We start from the raw sequence: 21,051 nt of genomic DNA, 5'->3' as shown, positions 1-21,051 counted from the left end.
TGACTTGAAAAGCAGTATATGATTTGGGAGCTTGTCAATGATTCATTACACCTGGAGCATGCTTCGTCTCCGTTGGTGAACCCACGCAATGCACCACTCTCGACATCAGTGCCTCCATCAATCAATGAGTCTCTATCATTAGCCTACGGCTGGTCGTTCTGTATCGGCAAAGCATGTCAATTGCCTCAAGGCCAATACCTCAATCTTTGTCGACTTCAAGCACGAGGGCCGATCGGCGCAAACCGCTAAGACACAGGCCGCTGTTCGCACTGGGCAGATGGGTCCTTCCGGAAGATGCCGCAGAAACCCCCAATTCCGACCTCCAGCCTCAATCCGAGCTAAGCCACTTTGGCCCTAAGTACCCAGCTGTCGCGGCCGTCGCAGCTTGTGGCGGCACGTCCTTTTGCTCCAGCTCTAGCTCGACCTCGACATCCCACTTAAACCTCACCTCTTTGCCCAACGCCTACTCTCCCAGATCTAATCCACCCAGCAGGCATGCGACCGGGTCACAATGGCGAACCCTGAGCTAGCGATAGCCAAGGCCTCCTTCAGCGCCATCCTCTTCCGCAAAGAACCCGTCTCGCTCACCAGGCCCGAGATCGAGAGCTTTCACACCCTCCTCCACGACGCGATACACCAGTGCTCGCCGGCCAACGTTCAGGTTTGACGCCCTCCAGCGGCCTCTACTATTGCCGCTGTTCTCTCTCTATCTCTACACATCTCTGTGTGCGCTCCTCTGTGGTTGCAAGGTCGACTAAACTCCCGCCGCCTCTAGAAATGCAAGCGCTGGATCCTCAAGAACCTGGTCCCCTCGCCGGCGCGCGTCAGCGCCGTCGGCAAATACCTGGCCGCCCTCTCCAATTCGTTTCCCGATGATGGCAAGACGAAGCCCTCGACGCGAAGGAAGCGTCTGCACATTCTCTACCTCATCAACGACGTTCTCTACCACGTCGCCGTGCGCGATCGGGATGCGCGCTTCGCGACCGCCCTAGAGGCCAGCCTGACGCCCCTACTCCACGGCGCTGCCAAGTTTCCAAACTGCCCCAAACAGGCAAAGAAGCTCGAGGATCTGCTGGCCCTGTGGGAAAAGCAAAAGTACTTTTCGGCGACCGTCATCGACGACCTCCGCGAGACCATCAAAGAAGCTCCCCACGGCGGCAAGGTAGCAAAGGGAGAACAGGGCCAGACGGGGTCGAATCTCGGCTCGAAGCCCGCCAAAGACGCGCCCTACATGATTCCCTCGATCCATGGCGACCCCAACACGCCCTGGTTCGACCTCCCAGCCGCGAATTGGCTGCCGCATCTCACGCCCAACTCGACAAAGGCCATGAACCCAGACATGATCAAGCCGCTGCAGCTCGCCCCAGGACCCGCGGACAAGGCCCTCGCCAAGGCGGTAAAGGACTTGCTCGCGGACGTCGAAAGGCTCTACAACCCAGGCGTGGCCCCGCGAGATGATCAGCAGCAGCAGCACACAGGCCTCAGCGAGATGGGTGAGCGGATCGTTCTCGACGAGATCACGGGCGAGGTCGTCGACGGGGAGACGTACTACGGGTGGTCCCGCAGGTTCTGCGAGAAGATGAAGCAGCGGAGGAAGAAGACGAAAGGGGGGCCGACCGATCGCGGCCGTGGGCGGTCCGACTCCAGGAGCCGTTCTCGAAGCTCCTCCCGTAGCAGATCCAGCAGGAGCGACTCTCCGCCGGCCTTTAAACGACGCAGAGTATCGCCGGACTCGCGGACGCCTAGCCGTAGTCGCAGTCGGAGCCGGGATCGTCGGCGCAGCCCTGCGCGTGGCAACCGCTACGATTCGAGAGATTACAGCAGGTCGAGGTCAAGATCTAGGTCGAGGTCGCGTGCTCGGTACAGATCAAGATCAACGTCGCGCGATCGTGGCCCAGCAAGAGACCGAGATAGAGATAGGGGCCGTGGCAATGCCAGCAGGTCACCACTACCACCATCCGACCGCAATCGCCACCACAACCCCCCAGACTTTGGGACGGGAAGTCACACCGCCGGCTGGGGACAGCAACAGCAGCCGCCGCCGCCGCCCCCTCCCTCAAGCTACAACTCCTCACAAGTCCAAGCCTTCCCGCCGTACCCCCCGCCACTACCACAGGCGGCAGGCGGGTTCGGCCACTTCCCCCCGCCGCCACCGCCTCCGCAAGGCTATCAGGGCCAATGGCCGCCGCCGCCACCACCACCACCGCCTCACCTGGGCGGCCCCCCTCCTTCACACGGCTGGGCTCCTCCGCCGCCGGGCCCAGGGGTTCCGCCACCGCACATGGGCGGGTGGGCAGCTCCTCCTCCTCCTCCACAGCAGCAGCAGCAGTATAATAATTATCAGCAGTACGGACGAGGCAATGGCGGCGGGTACCGTGGACGCGGGAGACGAGGCGGAGGCTCTGATCGCGGCAGAGGCGGGTGGTGAGGTCGTCTTGAGATCAAAGAGGAGATCGGAGAGAAAGAGAATCTGTAGATTAGCAACCAAAACAAATACACGCCATCAAACATGAACACGGTGCCACCGCGAGCAAACTCTCAAAATAGTTCTGCGTAAGCCGTTTTTTGTTACCCAAGTCTAGAATTGTGGCGGAATCACACGCCAGTACTCATTCATCGTCCAAGACAGAAACCAAGGAGGTAAAAGAACCATCGCGATTCCCTCGATTCCTCGCGGAGCAATAAAGCTCGCGCAGAAGAAGAGGAAAATCATCGTCTTCCCTCCCTGAATTGCGTCCTTTGTACGCCAATCCCATCTTTCTCGTCCATCCACGCCTTCTTGTGCTTTCCGTCCCCTTTCTCCCAACGCTCCTAACACAACGTTTTTCTTTTCGCAACCCCCTCACACCAAATCTCTGTCACCCCAAAAACGGCGGGCGGGGGCAACTCGATCTCGAGTCGAGTCTGTATTCCACGCGAAAAAAAAAAAAGAGAAAACAAAAGAAGTGACATCATGAAAATTAAGTTATGTTTCCGGGGGCTGCGAGGCCCCATCCCTAGCGCACGGAAACCTTTCTTTCCTCTCCGCACCAAAGTCGTTTCCTGGGTGATCCTCTGAATCATTCCCTCCAGCATACAACTCATGCATGAGTTTCCCCTTTTAAAAAGTCTCCCCTCAACCGGTTGAAGGCATGTCATTCAGTGATGTCGGTCCCCCGTCATGACTCCTCGTCCGCCTCGGCCTTGACTTCGCCGTTCTCTTCCGCGTCCTAGAATCCGACATGTTAACCATCGTCCAGTGGGGCGTGGGGCACGCAATAAGTCGAACAGAAGGCAGCGCAAAGGCACGCCAAACATGAGCAAGGGACAAGCGTAAATCATGGTGTGGGCTGATCATACCGAGTCTTGTTGCTCTTGCCGACGATCCCTGCGATCTCCATCCTGCAGATTAAGAGAATCTAGACGCTTCTGGTTGTCTTCGGTGCCGTCAACCTCGTCGACGCGGGAAAGGGATCCAGCGTGGGCTCTACCCGCGGTCGGTGCGCCGTTTGCTGATCGTCTTTGCTCGGCCTGGTCTGTGATGGAAGCCCATTTCCTCTCGCGCAAGGCTTCTCTGGCCGCGGCGCTGTTCTGTTGCTCGGTGTAGTCGTGAGAGCAGTCATCAAATAGTTGGGGGTTAATCTCCATGAACAGCTTCATGGCGTTGTACACCATGCCGTGGATGGTGCTGTCAGAGGTTAGCGGGTCTCGAGTTTAGGGAGCGTCCGTACTCACCGGTTCCAGTGGCCCTTTGAATTCTCATAGAGCGGCGCAAACATGATGGGCAGGATAATCTCGACGTTGTCGCTGACCAGGTTGCAAAAGTACTCGTTGTTCCAAAAGTAGAGCGCTCGCTCTGCGACCTGGAAGTGAGGGCTGGCTACAGACTTGGCGAGCTGGTGGAACAGAGGCTCCTGGACCTTGGCAAATTCGGCTGGATCCATAACTTCGAAGATGTCTTCGACCTCGTTAAGGAACATAACCTCTTTTGTGCTGTTGACCTTGGGCCAGTATCGCAAGAGGCCGAGCACGACCTGTACACGTTAGCTCAGTCACCGACAGAAACACAAGACGACTCACCTCTTCCGTCAGCGACGCGTCCTTTTCGAGGAACTGGACAATGCAGTATGCCAGCTGCGGGTGGTACATGCTCAGACTCTTGACTTTGTGCAATGGTATCAGCACCCTTGTCAAGAAGGTCTTGTGCTCCTCCTTCAGCGGCAGGGCGAATCCGTTGATAATGGAACCCAGAATCTCCAAAAGCTCGGCGATACCGTTGAATCGTTCCGTTTCGTATGTGAACTGGAAAAAGACGTTGTTGATGGAGCGGCGGATAAAGGAGCGGAGGTTGAGGAATTTGCCGTAGATTCGGTGCAGGGTCGTCTTGAGGAAGTCCCTCTCGCGCGGGTCCTCGGAGTCGAAGAGCTCCAGCAGCTGGAGGACGAAGCTGTGGTCAATGTAGGCTTTGGCAATGTTGGTATTGAAGTCTTGGCTCTCGATGAATCGGAGGAAGAACTCGTAGACGACCTGGATATGGGGCCATGCAACCTCCAGGACGGGCTCGTCTTCCTCGGGATCGAACGCTTCGCCCTGGGGGTTCATCGGCGGGGGAATAGGGCGGAAGAGGTTCTTGGCGAACATCTCGACGACTCTGGGGTACATGGGTTCCGTAATGACTTGGCGGTTGTTAGCAACGTAGTCGAGCAGCTCGTGGAGCGCCAATCGCTTGATCTCCTTGGACTTCATGTCACCGCTGGCATCGTTAAAGTCAAAGATGACGTTGCACTGGTCAATCTTTTGCATAAACAGCTCCTGGCGGCGGTTAGGGGGCACCTCGTGGAAGCCGGGGAGCTTCTCGAGCTCGCGGTGAGCAGAGATGTCGAATCGTGAAGAGTGCTGTCGCTTGGGTGTCCTGAGACCCTCGGGGACGTCCTTGGGAGTCTGGTGGAGGCGATCGAACATGAGCGACTTGGTGCCGGCCTTGGGGGGCGCGAGATCGTGCGGCATGGTCTCTGCGGCACCGGGAGGTGGGACGTGCTGGGAGAAAGTGTCAGGGATCAAGAGTATCATGAACAGGACGAAGGCCACAAGCTTACCGGAGCACTGGGGCTGATGATGACGGTAGGCGGCAAAGTTCCATGACGGCCTGGAGAACCTGCCCCGTTAGCACCTTGGGCAGCACCCGCAGAGCTGAAGCGGTCGGCACCTTGCTGGTTGCTCAATGGAGAGGGCTGGTTCGCGGTGCCGTGCTCTCCGCCGGCGTTGTTAGGAGGCAGGGGCTTGTTGCGGGCATCGGCGAGGTTCGTGGTGGAGGACGAGGGCGTCGGGTTGGGTGACTGGTTGGCATCTCTGCCTGAGCCAGCACCGCTGGGGGATGCGGTGCCATCTTTGGCGTCCTTGTTCTTCTTAGGCTTATTGGGGTCTTTGCCGCGCGAGAGCTGAGCATGCTGGGTTGTCAATATCGTGTTCAGCAGCGGGATTGGGCTTCAGGGGCAACGGGTATGAACGGAGACAACTCACCACCCTCTGGCTGAAGCGCTTCATTGTGGACGTCACTGTAGTGTTCCCTCTCTCCGTGGGGCGACAGACTCGCCGACTCGAAAGCTGCAACTAGAGACTGTAAACCACAATGGACGCAGGTCCAACAACGATTCGGGATATGGAGGAGCGCAGGGCGGACGGTCGAGGTGCAGGTGGTGCTGCTGCTGCAGGGGGTTCAATATCGGCCGGGTGTCGTCGAATGTGGGCAGGCGATGCGGGCGGATTGGTAGACGGCCCGGACGGCGAGCTGCGCAGTAGAATGAAGGGCTATGCGTGGGCGCGGTGGGTGTTCAGGCGGTAGCCAGCGCGTCGGCAGATCGATGTCAACGTGATGAAAGGAGTGCGTTGCTGTCGCTTGTCGCTGTCGCTGTTGCTCGGCGAGTGCTAGGGTTGGGTTGTCAGGAAAGCGTCGCTTCTGGATGCGAAGAGCAGGGGGTGGAAGCTAGAGTCGAGAATTGGCGGGTGAGTTGCGACAAGGTAACGACGCATCAAAGGTTGGCAGATGAAGAAAAAAGGTATGGGCGATCGGGCAGCGAAAGAAGAGAGCCAGACGCGAGAGGTTGAAGGTAGATGGGGGGTGGAATCTCTGGATCGTCGGTAAAGCTGAAGTTGTTTGCGGGGCCCAGGTGTGAAGTGTGAGACGACGACGCGGGACCAGAAAGCCGACCTCCCCTAACGTGCTAGCGGCGGTGCAAATATTAAGGTAGAGAGAGCGGTGCTTTGGGAGTCTGGACAGCTGGAGACGGCCCCAGTGGTGCGGCGGCAGCCAGCCAGGAACAGGCCTTGACACTGTTGACAGTAGGAGGCGCTGTTGACGCGGGAGTTGGGGGTTGGATAAGAAAGGTTCAGATAAGGCAAGTTCGACAGTCGGTCAATGACAGAATGGGTTTGAAAGAAGGAGAAGTGGTGTTGAAGATGCGCATTGGGATTCCAGAGAGGCACGCAGTCGGCATATACCCGGGTGCTGTTGTTGTAAGAGGGGACGGATGAGGTTGACGAGTGGAGGTCGAGGCAATGGCAGTGGCAGTGGCAGCGGGCAGTGGAAGGTGTGGTCTGGTGCTCCTCGCCTGCATCATCAACCCAACTGGACAGACTGCAATCGCACCTACTGCGCAGGAATTGGGTGGGCACGCCGCACCACAGGTGGGTTTTGGGCTGTTGAACTGGAGACGCACCTCAGGTCAGTCTGTATGTACAGTCGCTGCGAGGATCACAACAGGGCACCACGAAGTACCTAGCAGGCCAACAGCGGCAGGCGTGCAGGCGCAGGTGCTGTGCAGAACGGATGGAGTAAAGGGACTTTGGTACCTCCTGTGAGTGACAACTGTCACCGACTGCCACAGACTGGTGGCTGAGCACGGATCATTCTGGAATTAGGTAAGATAAGTTGCCCTCGTCTGGTTGGACAGCTGGGGTCACTGCTTCTTGCACTTTGGCAGCTGTGATTGGCGGGGTGGAAGCTGGACCCTGGAGCTCAATCTCTCCTGACGGGCATAGTGTTATTCCGGAGCATTTTGACGGGTCCGGGTCGGGTCACTGCACCACTGCACCCCTTTGGCCCCCACAGACCATCTCCACACAAATACATCACAATGCACACAGAGACCATGACAGCACACTGCCAAGCCACGCTGCGAAACTGAAGAAAAGGGTCCCCATTCCGTTTGATCCGTGTCATTTCACTCTGACATACTGTGATGGCATCACTCTACGATCCGGCACTGCTGCTGCTCCTGCTGCTGCTGCTGCAAGTCACCTACTAGCCCTTGCAGGGACCTCTCCTTGGGACGCATCCCGCGCCATGTGGGCATCATCACATCACCACGGGCCCAAGCTGCCTCAGAAACAACCGCCGCCCAGTTCTTCGGGAACAATTCTCCAAGTGGTCAACATTGGACGAAAAAAAGGGCCAGCTGAGGCATCTGAAACGCGAATACGTCTGTCTCCATTCCTGTGAGACTCTGCATCGCTGTAAATAGAGTTGATGGGGATTCCTGATGGGAGAATCGTCGCGTCTCTTTACGTCCTTAATCCGTGTCTGAGGCGAGATTCATCTGATGTCTTCGGTGATGCCACACTGGATCTACCTACCTACTGTGTGGCAGAGAAGAAACTTCGCGACAATTTTTGACGATTCCATCGCGCCTGGCGTTGCGCGAGCTGTACAGTGCAGGGACTCCATACGGCCCAGAGCACCCGCTGAAATGCAGTGACCATTCGGAACAGGCTACACTTCGCACCGTGCATCAAACCCGTCACGGTCGCTCGGGACGGCATCACAATTCCAGTGCCAGCCACGGGGTGACCAAAACGGCATTCGGCCTGGATTTCAGTCTCACCAAGCGCTCCCGCTGAGACATCTTCCATTACACGCGCTTCCACGGCTTCAAGTCAGAAGCAGCCAATCACCTGGCCCCGACTGACCACCACTAAATCTCGAACCAAGTGTGTCGATAGAAACCAACAATAAGCCGTCGCTATGGACACCCAGGTCGAACCAGTCAATGATGGAACGGCGAAAGAAGGCATCGAGGCCGTCGAAGGTGTTAATAAGGACGATATCTCAAAAGACCATGGCCCATCACCACCCAAAGACAGCAACTCGGCGCCCCGGTTCCCGATCCCCAAGAGGACCATGGGCGCCGTCGAAATTCCCATGATTGTCATGAACCTGGATCGCACAGAAAAGGCTTTTGGCAACGTCTCGTCTTTCCAAAATGTGTGTATCGCGGCGTCATAGTCTCTATCCGATACTGACGCCAGGCCAGATCCTCGACAGTGAGCGCAACACAATCCCATTCTATCTCAACCCAGAGAGCCCTTTCCGCAGACCCATCATGTCTCACAGCGCTACGAGCCACAATGTGGTCTTGAAGGTCACGGTCCCGAAGCGGACCGGCAGGAAAAGGAAGAGAGGGTCGGATGGGCCGTGGGAAGGTGAAGTCGAAATGCGCGATGTGCCCAGGGCCAGCCCAGGAGCCGAGCCCATTTACTCCAGGTCGAGGCTGGACAATCCAAAGCTTCTGCGGCGGAAAATGCGAGACAACGTCGACAGGTACAGCGTGGAAGCCGTCGGCGTCATCAAGCACACCCACCGCTTCAGAGGTGAAGACATTTCCATCCACTCATCTACGTCAACTGACAAGAGACAGGCATGGCGGATTTCCACTGGGGCCTCGAGCAGTCTCCCTTCATTTCGAGGTTCATGAACCAGGTCATGCCTGGCGATAGTAAGTTGAGTCCGAGCGCTGGCCGAATGGTATCTAACTCGCCACAGTCACCAAGATGAGGGACTTCAAGTTCATTGACGGCGTCGACAAGGGGCCCAACGTCGACATTGTGCCGCCGCCCGTGTGGACGCCAATGACGCTTCCCTTCATCTACAACTACTCCCAAAACCCCTATGTCCGCACTGAGCTCGACCAGACAGGCCAGGCGCAGCTCATCAACACCCAGCTGCCGACTCTCATCGGCTACTTCCTCAAAGCAGACCAGTATCCCATTCCGGCAGGCCCGCAAACACCGTACGACGGCTCTGACGAGGAGGTCACGTACTGCATAGCCCGCATGCTGGAGGCGATGGAGGAGCGGCCCATTTGGACGCGCCGGTCCCTGATGAACAAACTCGGGTCCGTTGTCCGCAACGCCAACGTCATGAAGCGCTGCGTCGGCTACGTCGGCTACCAGTTCCGTGGCGGGCCCTGGCGCGATGCCATCATCAAGTATGGCGTCGACCCGCGCACCGATCCCTCCTTCAGGACGTACCAGACGATGATCTTCAACATGCGCAAGCTCCAGGCTGGGCACATTGGTGAGACATGGCATGCTATCCGCAGCCTGCGCACCGAGCAGCGCCAGCCCCAGGGCGACAACCACGAGTCCCACGTCTTTGACGGCAAGTCGTACTGGACCGACGGCAAGGTTTGGCAGATTTGCGACATAACGGATCCCCTGATTGCAAACATCTTTGCAACGGCACCGCAGCGTCCCGAGGTGGACATCTACAATAGTGGCTGGTACCACCAGGGCACGTGGGCCAAGGTCAAGGGCATCATGAAGACCAAGATGATTGCGATCCAGTTTGGGCGCAAGCTCACGGACGACGACTTTGCCGGCATCTACGATGTGCGCGACACGACGCCGCCGCCGGGCTCCTCGAGCGTTCACGTGCCGCTGCCGGACCTCGAGCTCACCGACGCCGAGAAGCGTGTGCTGTACGGCCGCCGGTTCAAGGAACCCAAGAAGAAGCGCAAGGGCACCGCGTACCGCGTCACTAAGTCTAACGGGCCGCGGGGCGTTGCTGCCGCCGCCGCCGCGGGGCGCAAGGCTGCTCGTAAAGAGGACTCTGGTGCCGAAGACACTGACGAGGACGAAAGCGAGGACGACGTTGACTACCTCAATGATGACGATTACGAGCCCAAGAGGCGGGTTTTTGCACCCGTGCCTGGTCTTGATGAGGGCATGGAGGAGGAGGAAGAGGAAGAAGAGGGGCTAGAGGAGGAGTACGGCGATGAGGATGATGGAGACGGCTATGGGTACGATGACGATGAGGGATATATTGAGTACGATGAGCGTCTTATGGAAGAGACCATTTTTCCCGAGCGGCGTGGCGTTCGCTTCGCAGACGATCAGGGAGGTGAGACAGACGTGGATGCGGCGTATCCCTCGGAAGTCCTGCCTTGATGTAATAGGGGTATGCCGGAATCCTCGACCTAGGGGTCATCACAGTAATGCGGCTCAAAGTGGAAGCAGAGAATCACTGGCGTAAGGTTCGCATTATGCTCTGTTTACAAACTAGGTCCCTCGGATATATATCCCATGCCCGTCTCTTATGCTACCGTATTCCGTGGCCTGCCCCCAGAAGTTACAAATAGGAGAAATGCCAAGACGCGGCAATAACCGCACAGAACGTATATGTCAGAGCCATCGCGAAGGGAGAAGTTGGCGAGATGGACACAGAGAGAGACCCTCACTGCACCCTGAGCACCTTGGTCTTGTTCTCCTTCTGCTGCCGCATCCCCTCCACCCACGCCGCCGTCTCCCGCAGCGCCCGTCGGGGATCCTTTTTCCGCTTCAGCAGGAACCCCTGGATCTCGGCCGGGCTGAAGAGGCCGTCGGGGATCAGGGCGCCAAACTCGTCGGCGATGCGTCCCAGCTCCTCGCCGTCGAATTCGTGGCGCTTGTTCTTTTCTACTGCTTGTGCTGCCGCTGCGTCCGTCTCTGGTGACGATGGCGATGGAGAGGAGACTTTCTCTGTTGGAGAGGCGAAGGAAGACTGCAGAGGCAAAGGCGTCGACGGAGATGACGACGAAGAAGAACCGGAAGCGCTCCCGTTCCCATTCATCACAATGGGCGGCGCGGGGTTCGTCGGCGGCGCAACGTGCCCGTCGACCCTCTTGGCCGGGCTCGCGCCGTCGGCCTCGTACATGCGCTGGAACAGCTCCGTCACCTGCGCGGGCGTGGCGTTGGTGAAGCCGACCTGCAGGTCGACGCGTCCGGGGCGAATCAGGGCCTCGTCGAGGGATTCGGGCTTGTTGGTCGTCATGACGAGGATGCGGCCTTCTTGGGACGCGACGCCGTCGATGGCGTTGAGGAGGCCCGAGAGGGAGATGCCCTTTTTGTCGTCCTTGGATTCCTTTTTCAGGGCGCGGGCGAGGTCCGAGACTTTCCAGTCGTCTTTGTTTGTTGTCGAAGAGGTCTTTTTGCTGCTTTCGTCCTTGGTGTTGTCCGTGGAGTTGTTGCGGTTGGGTTTGGAGTCGCCGTCTTTGGTGCCGTTGGGAGCACCACCACCAGCGGCGTCAGTCTCCGTCTCGTCTTCGACGCGAGCGAGGCCCGCGGTGTCGATATCCTCCAGAAGCACCACGCACCGACGCGGCAGCGAATTAAACAGCGTCCCCAGATCCTCCTCCGTCAACGTCGGCTCCAGCAGCGAAATCACAAAGATATCGAGCCCAAACACGCCAGCGAGCGCAAACGAAAGCGAAGTCTTGCCCGTCCCGGGCGGTCCATAGAACAAATACCCCCTCCGCAGCGGAATCCCGCGGTTCGCGTACCACCGCGGCGTCGCCGGGTGGAGGTACTCGTTCATGTCGGCCATGACCTGCGCCTTTTGCCGCGGGTCGAGCACGACGGTGCGCATGGGGCGGACGGGCCGGTTGGCGACCTGGCTCCAGTTATACCGCCCTCCGTAGCGGCGCATCGGCGCCGGGCTGGGCCGCTTGATGGTCGTGCGCGCGTAGTGGTCCTGGTAGTAGAACTCTTTGACGAAGCGGAGGAGCTCCTTGATGGGTTCCGGGTTGCGGCCGAAGCACGAGACGATGAGGTCCTCTTCCTTGCGGAAGGTGCCGTAGTTGGACTCGCCGTCGAAGACGGACTGCTGTTTGCGGTGGAGGCGGAAGTAGCGCTTCTTGTACCAGAAGCCGTGGACGCCGACGGCGGGGACGTATCGCGGGGGCTACTCAGTGTTAGTTACGTATCAGACATTGTGTAAAGACAGACTTACAGCTTTGGCTTCTTGGTTGGAAAAGTTGAGAAACTCAGTCGCGCCGCTCCCGCTCCCGGCAATCGTCCTCGTCTGCAGGGCCTCGAGCTCCTCCTCCTCCTCCCACGCCGTCTTGCTGACTGTCTCGGCCGTCAGGGAGCGGGAGCTCGCCATCAGCGGCTGGAGCGCCAGCCACTTCATCATGTGCGTGTAAATCTCGTCGGTGCTCGAGACGTGGATGGAGCTCATGAAGTTATCCTGGATCAGGCGGAAGACGGCGCCGTAGGCCTGGCGGACGACGCGGTTCGCGGCCCAGAAGAAGCCCGCGAGCGTCAGGATCAGCGTCGGGTCGATGCCCAGGTTGGAGCCGATCATCTGGTACAGGAGCATCAGGGAGCGCACGACGGGGTTGAACTGCCCGCCCAGCATTGGCAGCAGGGACTCCATCATCTTGTTGCTGTTGCCCGCGCCGTAGCCTCCCCGGCCGCCCGTCATGTTCTCCGCCATGGCGGTCAGGTTGCCCTTGAAGAGGGTTGAGAAGTCCATCTTGCCTAAGTCTATCATCTTGGTGGCGATGGATTAGGGAACGACAAGGTAGATGCAGACGCCTGCTTGTTTATATACTGTGCAGTAGATACCCAGAACTAGGTCCAAAAGGCAGAAGCAGTGAATTGCGGGTTGAAATAAGACTCAGTTGAGGCAACCGGACTTGAATAAGCCGCGTACCTGGTTAGGCGATCGTTGCCTTGCCTTTGTGCCTAATGTCAGATACAATCCAAGAGAAAAGGACTATGCATAATAGACCAACTAAGAGTACGCGCCACTGTAGCCTTGTAGTCGACTCTGGAAGTCCGACTAAATCGGAATCCGAGGTCAGCAGAGTTGCCTGGAGTGGCGAATGAATCTACGGCCTCTGCCATGAGAAGAACTAAAGAGATTTGCGGCTCTGTGATTGAACCGTTGCAGCAGCTCTAGCCTGGTGACTACCGGTTCGAGTGCAACGAAAGAGAAGAGTGTGGGGGAGTGTACGTCAACGTCATCAGCAGCTCCAATTACTGTCAGCCTGTCAGGCTCGGGATGGGAATCGATTGGTCTAGCCTAGAAGACGAGAAACGATCCACGCTCGCGGCAGGCAGTGAAAGAAATCTGTTTGCATTCCTAGGTTGCACTTGCAGGTGCCGCGTTGCCTGGACTCGCCAGGATGGTGACTTGCAGAGAGATACCCATCGAGGTCGCATGTGACTCATGGGATCTAGATCTTCACAAAACAGAGACACACCATCCCAGCAACTACAGTGACTCTTCATCAGAGTTGGGATGGCAAAAAGGGTCGGCTCCGAGGGACTACCCAGTTCAAGACCGAGTTGCATTGTCTCTTTGTTGACGCTAAGAGGGGGGCGAAAGATATGCAGAGTAGTTGTAAGACTCAACGTTGGAAGGGTGCAGCACCCGGGAACAACGCTCGCGCAGTGGCGGGCTTGTGCTCTTGAGGCCGCAGTCCTATACCCGTGTGGCTGAGGGCGCTGAGCCGTTTCTGGCCGCCACTGCATGCTTCTGGTAAGGGAGGCCTCAGGCAAGTGCCGTCTTAGCCGGATAACGGTATCCGCAACGGCCCGGCATGGTCCACTTTACTCGGTCCCAACGACTGCCGCATCCGGTCCGGGCTTTGTCGGCCCTCCGGCTGCCAGATAATGGGAGGCTCGCAAGATGAGACTTAGTTATGAAAGCTTCGATACTCGGCTCATTGAACTTGAGTTACTATTTCCCCGTCATGGGGTCTATCAACAACCAACGGTCCAAACGCCTCCCAATGCCATATACAATCGTCTTTCCCAAGTTCAAGTCCCTTTTGCTCGCCTCCCTTCTGCTCGTCCACTCCCATCAGCTTGATCTCCCATGCTCTCCAGACATTTATTTTCTCACACTTCACTTAAGATAGCACTGCAGGGCGCATCTGTCGCCACCCCCGTTTTTGCTAACGTGCTTGAACTTTGCCCCCTCGTTTCTCCCCGCCCGCGCGCAGGGCAAGTCGCAGTCCGAGTCCTTTTAAGGGTCGCTGCCGCTGTTGGTATCGTTGCAGTTGTACCAGGCCTCGACGCTGAGCTTCTCGTACTTACACAGCGGGTCTTCACTGATGAGCTCCATCGACTAGAAGCCGACGACGCCAAGAGCGAAGAGGACGGTGGTGAACTTCATGTTGAGAAGGGGGAAACGGGGTAACGTAAAGATAGATTTACGTAGATTTTAGATGTAGAGCAGTAACTTTTGAGTTGAACTTATTAATTCCCGCGAATCGAAGCATCGTATAGGAGCCTGTGTTCGGATTGCTCCCACCTTCCATCGTCAACTCACCGCAACCGCAGTTGCGTAGATCGCAACTAGCTCTTAGAAATCTAAAGAGAGTGCACTCGTATGCGTAGTTGATCGTAAACTCTCCTAAAGCTATACGGGACTATTTTCGTATTGCAAAAGGGGCCAGTCAAGTCAAAGAAAATCGCAAACTCACAAGGACAACTTCAAGGGCAGGGCGTATCCGAATCGTGTCTAATCTTCCAGGTGGAAGTATACAGCACCTAGACGATTCTCAAGGCCCTGAAGTGGCTCAAGAACGAGCCAGAGGCGCCAGAGCGCGAGTTACTCCCGCCTGGTTATGGATCTCGGACTCTGCTTGACTAAATATCATGACAACTAACGAGTCATTGCGAGCGCTTGACCACGGGCGAGCTCCAGTATCTGCCGAGAGTTGCACAACGAATGCGGCAATGATGAGCCTACGGAGTGTTCCGCCGCAGAGACGAAAACGAACCGAAAGATAGTGTACGAAGTAGGCTATGAAGGTAGAGAGATTCCGTGTTTGAATGTTTAGGTCCACAAGTGAGTACTGTTTTTGTGGCAAATTATTCGCATGCTAGCGATGGTCAGAATTAGGTGCGCTTTGTTGATATCTCTGGAGTTATCCGTAGATGTCAGAAGGGCGGGTGACTATTCTCTCTGAAGTTGGTCATGTACGCCCCGGCATCCAACCGGGGCGATCTGGCGGCGTTCTTGATACATGGGCATAACGATGAGGAACGGATATCATCGAGAGGATAGTGAGTGGATAGTCTCCCTCGGCAGAGTCCCAGCATCGTCAGCCTCCAGGCTTCCTCATACTCCGAACCTTTACAAGCGGTCCTAGAAGCCATAAATTGAATTTGTATCTTTCATGTGCTAGTTATTGGGCTCTTGAGCGTGTGATGATAGAGATTAAGTTCCATGCTCTGTCTACTGTCATCAGAGTTTCCCTACTCCCACCCTTATAGCCTGACACCTGGATGGCTTTAGTCAGATCGACGTCGTTGTCAACTTGACGCTCGCGGAGGCAACTCCGTACAGAACGATAGGCAGGTCTTGAGGTTAGTTAACCATTGAGATGCGAATTGAGTAGCCTCCGTACACGTAGTTGGCGAGGGATGAACAACGGTCTTCGCATATGCCTACGAGCCCCTTTCACTCCGGTCTATCTGGAAAGGCAACTTTGGTGAACAGCTATCTGTCCGCTAAATACTAACAGAACTGCCTGGAACATCTACACAGCTGGTCAATGTCCGAGGATCTCTGTGCTAGGCCAGTAGTCATTTCACCGTCACCTTGGACATAGGGGTGGGTGTCAGTACGGGAAGTTCAACGCAGAAGTCAGATCAATTCCCGTTCGTGATATCAAAGTTGGCCGCTTCGTCCAAACGACTGTGTAGGCTGGTCTCCAAGCTTGATTTACAGCCGTGTTGAGAGAGCTCCAGTGCTCGAAGTCGTAAAGAGTTGAACGGGAGTCTTCGAAGATCCGCAACTTTGGCTTTGACTTGGACAGAGAGTGACAGTTAGCTGTCATCGAACACACCGCCAGAGCAACTCAATTGCCCAAGGCACTCAAAGAGATCTAGTAGTCATTGCGATGGTGATGTTCAAATTGGATTTGGAAACTTGACCAAGCACTACGTTGCCCTCGGGCGACCACTGCCGCAGGTAGTGGCCTCTGAGATATCTGGATACTGGATCGGGAGGCGGCATTCATAGCATAGATTTATCTTTCCTACCGTTTGCATACCTTCTAGAAGTCTAAGTCACATGATACATTCCCTAGCTTACTGGACAGACCGCAATCGAGTTTCTCGCGCTTCTATCTCTAGCCCGCGACTTGTCGTCAGCTGATCACCACCACGGGTGAGCGTCCTCATCCCAGACCTAGGTCATAACAGCCTGATCTGTGACACTTCTTCACGTACTAAGATTGCCTATTTAGAGAGCATGACCACATCGTCACATCTATATTCTAAACCAACCATCGACCATGCCAGGGAAGTCAACGTGCCTTGTGCAGTGCTGAAGCTGAACACAACGTCAGGACCTCTCCCCTCTACAGTACGTCCGTGGCTATGGGATTGACACCTGCCATCATGACTGATTGTTGAAGAAGTCGTCAAGGAAAGGAGAAAGTAGTCGGGGAGAGGCTGAAGATGGAGGACTAGTGATTGTCAGCTTCATCTCCCTAGGCATCTGGAAGTCTCCCTTCTTCGCCTAGTATTCAACAAGGTATACGTATTAAAGGGATCTAGGGAGTGTGAAGCAACTTCTCATGCGCCTGCCTAGGGAGTGCCAAGAAGCCATTCATCGATCTCACAAAGGCAGACACTAGAGCTCCGCCTCCCAGGCACTTGCAGACAGACGCGGTAGGCTTTCAGCCGCACATCGATCAACAGTTGGCGACTTCTGTTCGATTCGAAAGAAGCATTTAGCAGACAAAGCGCTGGAACCAAAGAAATCAAAGCGGCCCCGAGTCGAGTCCTGGCTGCTGCAGAGAAGATACTCCCACGAGATGAACTGCCGCTGCGTCAGCAACGCTTCGAAACTGGAACTAATGGTATACAGCGAGGGACTCTGGGTTCAAGAAATTCTTTAGGGCTTCAACCAGCACAATCGGCATCTCGGCCGAATACGTTGCTTCGATGTTGACTACTACCGCAACATGGCTGGGCTGAGTATAAACACCACTGCTTCGAAGACGTGGTTTCTGCCACATGTTCGAAACAGACTCTCTGCGTTTGTCATTCGTCAGGACTTGTAGGTTCTACCATCTGGCCGCGACGGCTTCTTTAAGCAAGAGTACTTCGATCACAGACTGATCACATCTCGTCTTTCAACTCCAAAGGCCCAGATCAAGGTTCATATTCAAGTTGGGCCATATCTACAAGGGCAAGTCTACAGAAGTGCTCCAGGTTGTTCGATATGGGACATGCTCGAACTCAGCACCCGTGACACAAAGAGCCGCAGCAACGCGTATTAAATGTGACAGAGGCATCCCTTCAAAGACTTCATGGTTAACATCTAGAGACTACAGCTTTGAAAGAACCAGCAACAAGTCGAGCAATCCATACAGTCACATGTTGACTCTGGGCAAGCCAGGAAATTAGACATCGAAGCTCTCCTGTTGTCTTCTCCATCTTCCTCGACCCAAAAGGCAACCCAGGCACCGACTGCTTCCAAGCCATCAATATCACACATGAGTATGCAAGCATGTCTTCTTTCCAGACTGTCTTACACCAACGCAGCTCGACTCAATTCATCGCAGACAAGTCAGAGTTCCACCATGACGTGAAGTCCACCATGAAACTCTCTAATCCCACCTTGAGCTGGTTTATTCCGACGAAGTGTCTGTATCGACGAGCAAACAATGTATCTCGATCGGCACCGCTCGATCCGTCACCTTTCACATACTTCGCGTCGAGTTCCCCAAAAAGCAAAGTCCAAAAATCGACAAACCTTCACCATACCAGTCCGGCTATTGCAACATGAACAAAAGATCCCATTCGAGTCAGCACATCATCAGTCCATCCGAGTCATCCCTCTCGTTTCCAACTCACAACTCCCGCAAGGATCCAACTCTGCTGCTCGAGGTCTAGACCAGGTCTAGGATCTTTCTTTTTCGCCTTCCGCCCCCTTTCTAAAAGAAGAAAGTAAAAATACTCCGAGGACAAACTTCTGCCATCCGATCCAAAAAGCAAACATGACCCTTCTTTTTGCAATATCCAAACCAACAGTTTCAGGGACCAACTAGCCTGGTCTTTTTTGATAAACCCCAACTATCCCAAAACTCAATGACCCATTGACCCCCATCCAGCCTACATGAACACCCTCTGATCTTCTCATTAAACCTAAACGTCCGTCGATGTTCTTATTCCGTTAGCCACACTTCATCAATCAAAGCCCCCGAGTCCAATCCCAACCGTCATCAAAAAATGCTCCGAAAACCCACATCGTCGACCGTTGACCCAAAGAAAATCTTCAAGACATTAATAACTCTCAAACGTATCCCCCTTTTTTCTTCTCGCCAAAAGACGAATCCACGTTCCACACCCCCGGTATCACTCTTACACGCCAACATCCGCCCCTCCTCCAACATCGTGGGCTCCACATCCCGTCGATGAGCGTAACCACAGCAGGCCATCGAACCGAGCATCACCCAAAAAATCCTCAACCCATGATCCCAGCCATAGTCCGCTTCCCTAACCTCCCCATGATCCCTCATCCCCGCTAGACTCGTTGCCGATGGGGGAGTAGAGACCTCCATCTACACAAGACTCCGTTTAATCTCCCCTACTCGTCGTCGCTCAAACGAAACACGCCAACGCGTCAACTTACGTAGGCAAACTTGCGTGTTGAATTGTGTGTTGCCGCACCCTCAGACATTGTGCACTCTTGGCCTCATTGTCCGCTGATGCCCTCGAGACGTGTTGCTGAGACAATTGGACATGAAAATCAAACCCGGTCAGCCGCCGGACCATACGCCGGATTTCGATCGGAAGCTATTGCCATCAGGATAACGGCCGAAGGTGCCATGACCGCGATATCTTAGCGAAACCACACTCCAGGTATACAGCACCCGGCAGCAACATTCGTCTACACCAGCCGCGCGGCCAGAGATGCTTCAGAAGAAAATCCACAATGTGCAAACACAAAACTGTAGCTTGCCACAATACTCTCAGTGCTAGAACCACGAGGATGAGGCTGGGAGCAGTACTCTCTGCCACAAAGTCAGACACGCGAGCAGACATACCCATGGGCCCATCCATAACGGCGAAGAGGACACAATGCCCTCAAGGTCGCAATCTACATGCTTCACCAACGATCCCACAGCCTTTCCCACTGAGCCCACCGCGATCATACCACATCATCTTGGGGGGAAGTGATGGAAAACACTCCGGTTCCGCCGTCCCGGTCCTTGTTTTTGGGAAGCCCGCCGCCCACAGAGTTGGACCGCGAGTTCATCTGTATAGACACCCATGAACCATGGCATCTCATCTCCCACAGGGCCACAAGTACACAGCAGACCCAAACATGCTATGCGACAGCTCGTCTCCTCCGCATCTCGTCAATATCGCTCGGCAACGGCATTTGGGATGTCAGAAAACCTTGGCGTATCCGGCTATCAACGTAAGGTAGGAAAACGCAAGATTAAGCGCACCGAATACATTGATCGCCCGAGTCTATTCCTCCCTAATGTCCCCCTCTGTTGCCTCGAATGCGGGCCCCAACGCTACGGATCAATGTCGACATCTCCAAGGGAAAAGCTAGATAAACTGTAAAGACAGATAGATACGCGAACTTTTGGTGAGTATCCAGATAATGTCTGCAGTAGCATTGCTGAGCCACCTCGGCTGGCTCATTTCACATGCGCGTTTCCTCAAGCCACGCCATTATGCCACAAAGCATGGGGACTCCCAGGCGGAGAGGACGAGGATAGACGGGTGTGTATCGATCTGGGCAGAAACCCCTCTCTATCTCGGACCACGTCCCTCTAGCATCTTGCAGACTAAGAATGAAAACGTACCAAAGAGCCATGCGTTCAACGGCCTCCCACGCGAGCTCATGGAGCACCGTGATCCACCATCCCCATCTTCGATCCTCAACTATCAGACATCATGTCACGTCTTGCCAGCCGAGTTCTCTAAAGGCCCAACGCACGGGAAACCTCGTCCATGATCTCCACTTTGGAACGACTGCGCACCCCCCAAGCTCCATGCAGCGGGCTCTTCCCCTCCTCGAGCATCAACCAGAAGTCCGCCGAGACCACTCGGGTCAAAACGCCAGGGAGAGACACAAGATTACCCGGCGAAGAGCAGACTGCACTCTGCTAAGCATACTTCCAACAAGGACGGAACTCCCTATCGCAAACCCCAAGAAAAGCTGTCCACCGTTCCCACAGTTTCCCAAATACCCACACAAGCTCCCCGTTGCTCCACAACGTATCCCCATACCGGTGAACATGCCCCCTAGCCGACATCTCACACGCATACACATCCACATGGAGTACAGCATCCCACTCCGTCTCTGCGTCTTCTTACCTCCGAGCCTTCTCCAGTCTATCCATCTCTCGGCCGTTGGGGCGTGACGGATCTGGGTCTCTGTCTCTCTCTTACAATGTCCAACCTAGATGGCGCCATCAACCGCCTGATCGTCTAACGCGTGCCTCGCCTCTCTGCTTGTCATATTCTCCCCGTTCTGATCTCACGCCTGTCTGACTCGAAAGGGATACACACGCCACAAAATACACGAGGTTGATCCCCAGACAGACAAGTCTAATACGCGCGTAACGGCTGGCTCACATCATCAAAATTCGCAAATCCTAGTGCCACCCGCTGATCCTCCTCAGAGACCTCACATGCCCGTAGGCAGACAAACGGAACCTGATATCTGAAATCCAAAAGTCTCACTCACATGAGCCCCCAAACCAAAAAGAACAGACAACCACACACACCCATCAAGCATCTGCAGGCATCTACAAGCATCAGATATCAAGCCCGCCTTCTCGTCGTCCTTCCCCAGGATGCTCGGCAAACATCCGGGATATCAATATCCTTCCCCAGTCATTGTCGTCAAGACTATCATCATCATCCCACAAACTCCTCCGCGCAGAGAGCACACACACACACCCTCCTCAACCCTAGACAAATCCAGGTAAGGTAACCCACGCTGCCAAAAACAAACATTACTACCATTCCCAATGAGGCAGCACT

The 21,051-nt window shown here is 55.5% G+C and overlaps 6 protein-coding genes across 6 annotated transcripts; 3 read left to right on the top strand and 3 right to left on the bottom strand.

The window, feature by feature from the left end:
* Window positions 1-511: 511 nt before the first annotated feature.
* Window positions 512-2,428, top strand: CTAM01_05204 (uncharacterized protein; the record flags this gene model as incomplete). The annotated part of the gene is made up of 2 exons (XM_060521234.1): window positions 512-661; window positions 776-2,428. The coding sequence occupies 2 exons, from the start codon at window positions 512-514 to the stop codon at window positions 2,426-2,428; spliced, it is 1,803 nt and encodes a 600-aa protein (XP_060384040.1).
* Window positions 2,429-3,158: 730 nt separating this feature from the next.
* Window positions 3,159-5,523, bottom strand: CTAM01_05203 (protein phosphatase 2A regulatory B subunit; the record flags this gene model as incomplete). The annotated part of the gene is made up of 6 exons (XM_060521233.1): window positions 3,159-3,209; window positions 3,340-3,667; window positions 3,715-4,013; window positions 4,060-5,016; window positions 5,076-5,426; window positions 5,500-5,523. The coding sequence occupies 6 exons, from the start codon at window positions 5,521-5,523 to the stop codon at window positions 3,159-3,161; spliced, it is 2,010 nt and encodes a 669-aa protein (XP_060384039.1).
* A 2,476-nt stretch (window positions 5,524-7,999) lies between these two features.
* On the top strand, window positions 8,000-10,203 carry CTAM01_05202 (uncharacterized protein; the record flags this gene model as incomplete). Its single annotated transcript, XM_060521232.1, has 4 exons — window positions 8,000-8,239; window positions 8,289-8,625; window positions 8,673-8,750; window positions 8,798-10,203. 4 exons carry the CDS (start codon window positions 8,000-8,002, stop codon window positions 10,201-10,203), a joined length of 2,061 nt encoding a protein of 686 aa, XP_060384038.1.
* A 286-nt stretch (window positions 10,204-10,489) lies between these two features.
* On the bottom strand, window positions 10,490-12,565 carry CTAM01_05201 (uncharacterized protein; the record flags this gene model as incomplete). Its single annotated transcript, XM_060521231.1, has 2 exons — window positions 10,490-11,974; window positions 12,023-12,565. The coding sequence occupies 2 exons, from the start codon at window positions 12,563-12,565 to the stop codon at window positions 10,490-10,492; spliced, it is 2,028 nt and encodes a 675-aa protein (XP_060384037.1).
* Window positions 12,566-14,047: 1,482 nt separating this feature from the next.
* On the bottom strand, window positions 14,048-14,146 carry CTAM01_05200 (uncharacterized protein; the record flags this gene model as incomplete). The annotated part of the gene is made up of 1 exon (XM_060521230.1): window positions 14,048-14,146. One exon carries the CDS (start codon window positions 14,144-14,146, stop codon window positions 14,048-14,050), a length of 99 nt encoding a protein of 32 aa, XP_060384036.1.
* Window positions 14,147-19,874: 5,728 nt separating this feature from the next.
* Window positions 19,875-20,426, top strand: CTAM01_05199 (uncharacterized protein; the record flags this gene model as incomplete). Its single annotated transcript, XM_060521229.1, has 1 exon — window positions 19,875-20,426. One exon carries the CDS (start codon window positions 19,875-19,877, stop codon window positions 20,424-20,426), a length of 552 nt encoding a protein of 183 aa, XP_060384035.1.
* Window positions 20,427-21,051: the final 625 nt, after the last annotated feature.

Source organism: Colletotrichum tamarilloi (assembly GCF_030869305.1).
Source record: "Colletotrichum tamarilloi strain Tom-12 chromosome Unknown Scaffold_13.1, whole genome shotgun sequence".
NCBI classification, from domain to species: domain Eukaryota; kingdom Fungi; phylum Ascomycota; class Sordariomycetes; order Glomerellales; family Glomerellaceae; genus Colletotrichum; species Colletotrichum tamarilloi.
Note: the sequence above shows the minus strand (reverse complement) of the source record. Positions and strands in the feature narration are given on the sequence as shown.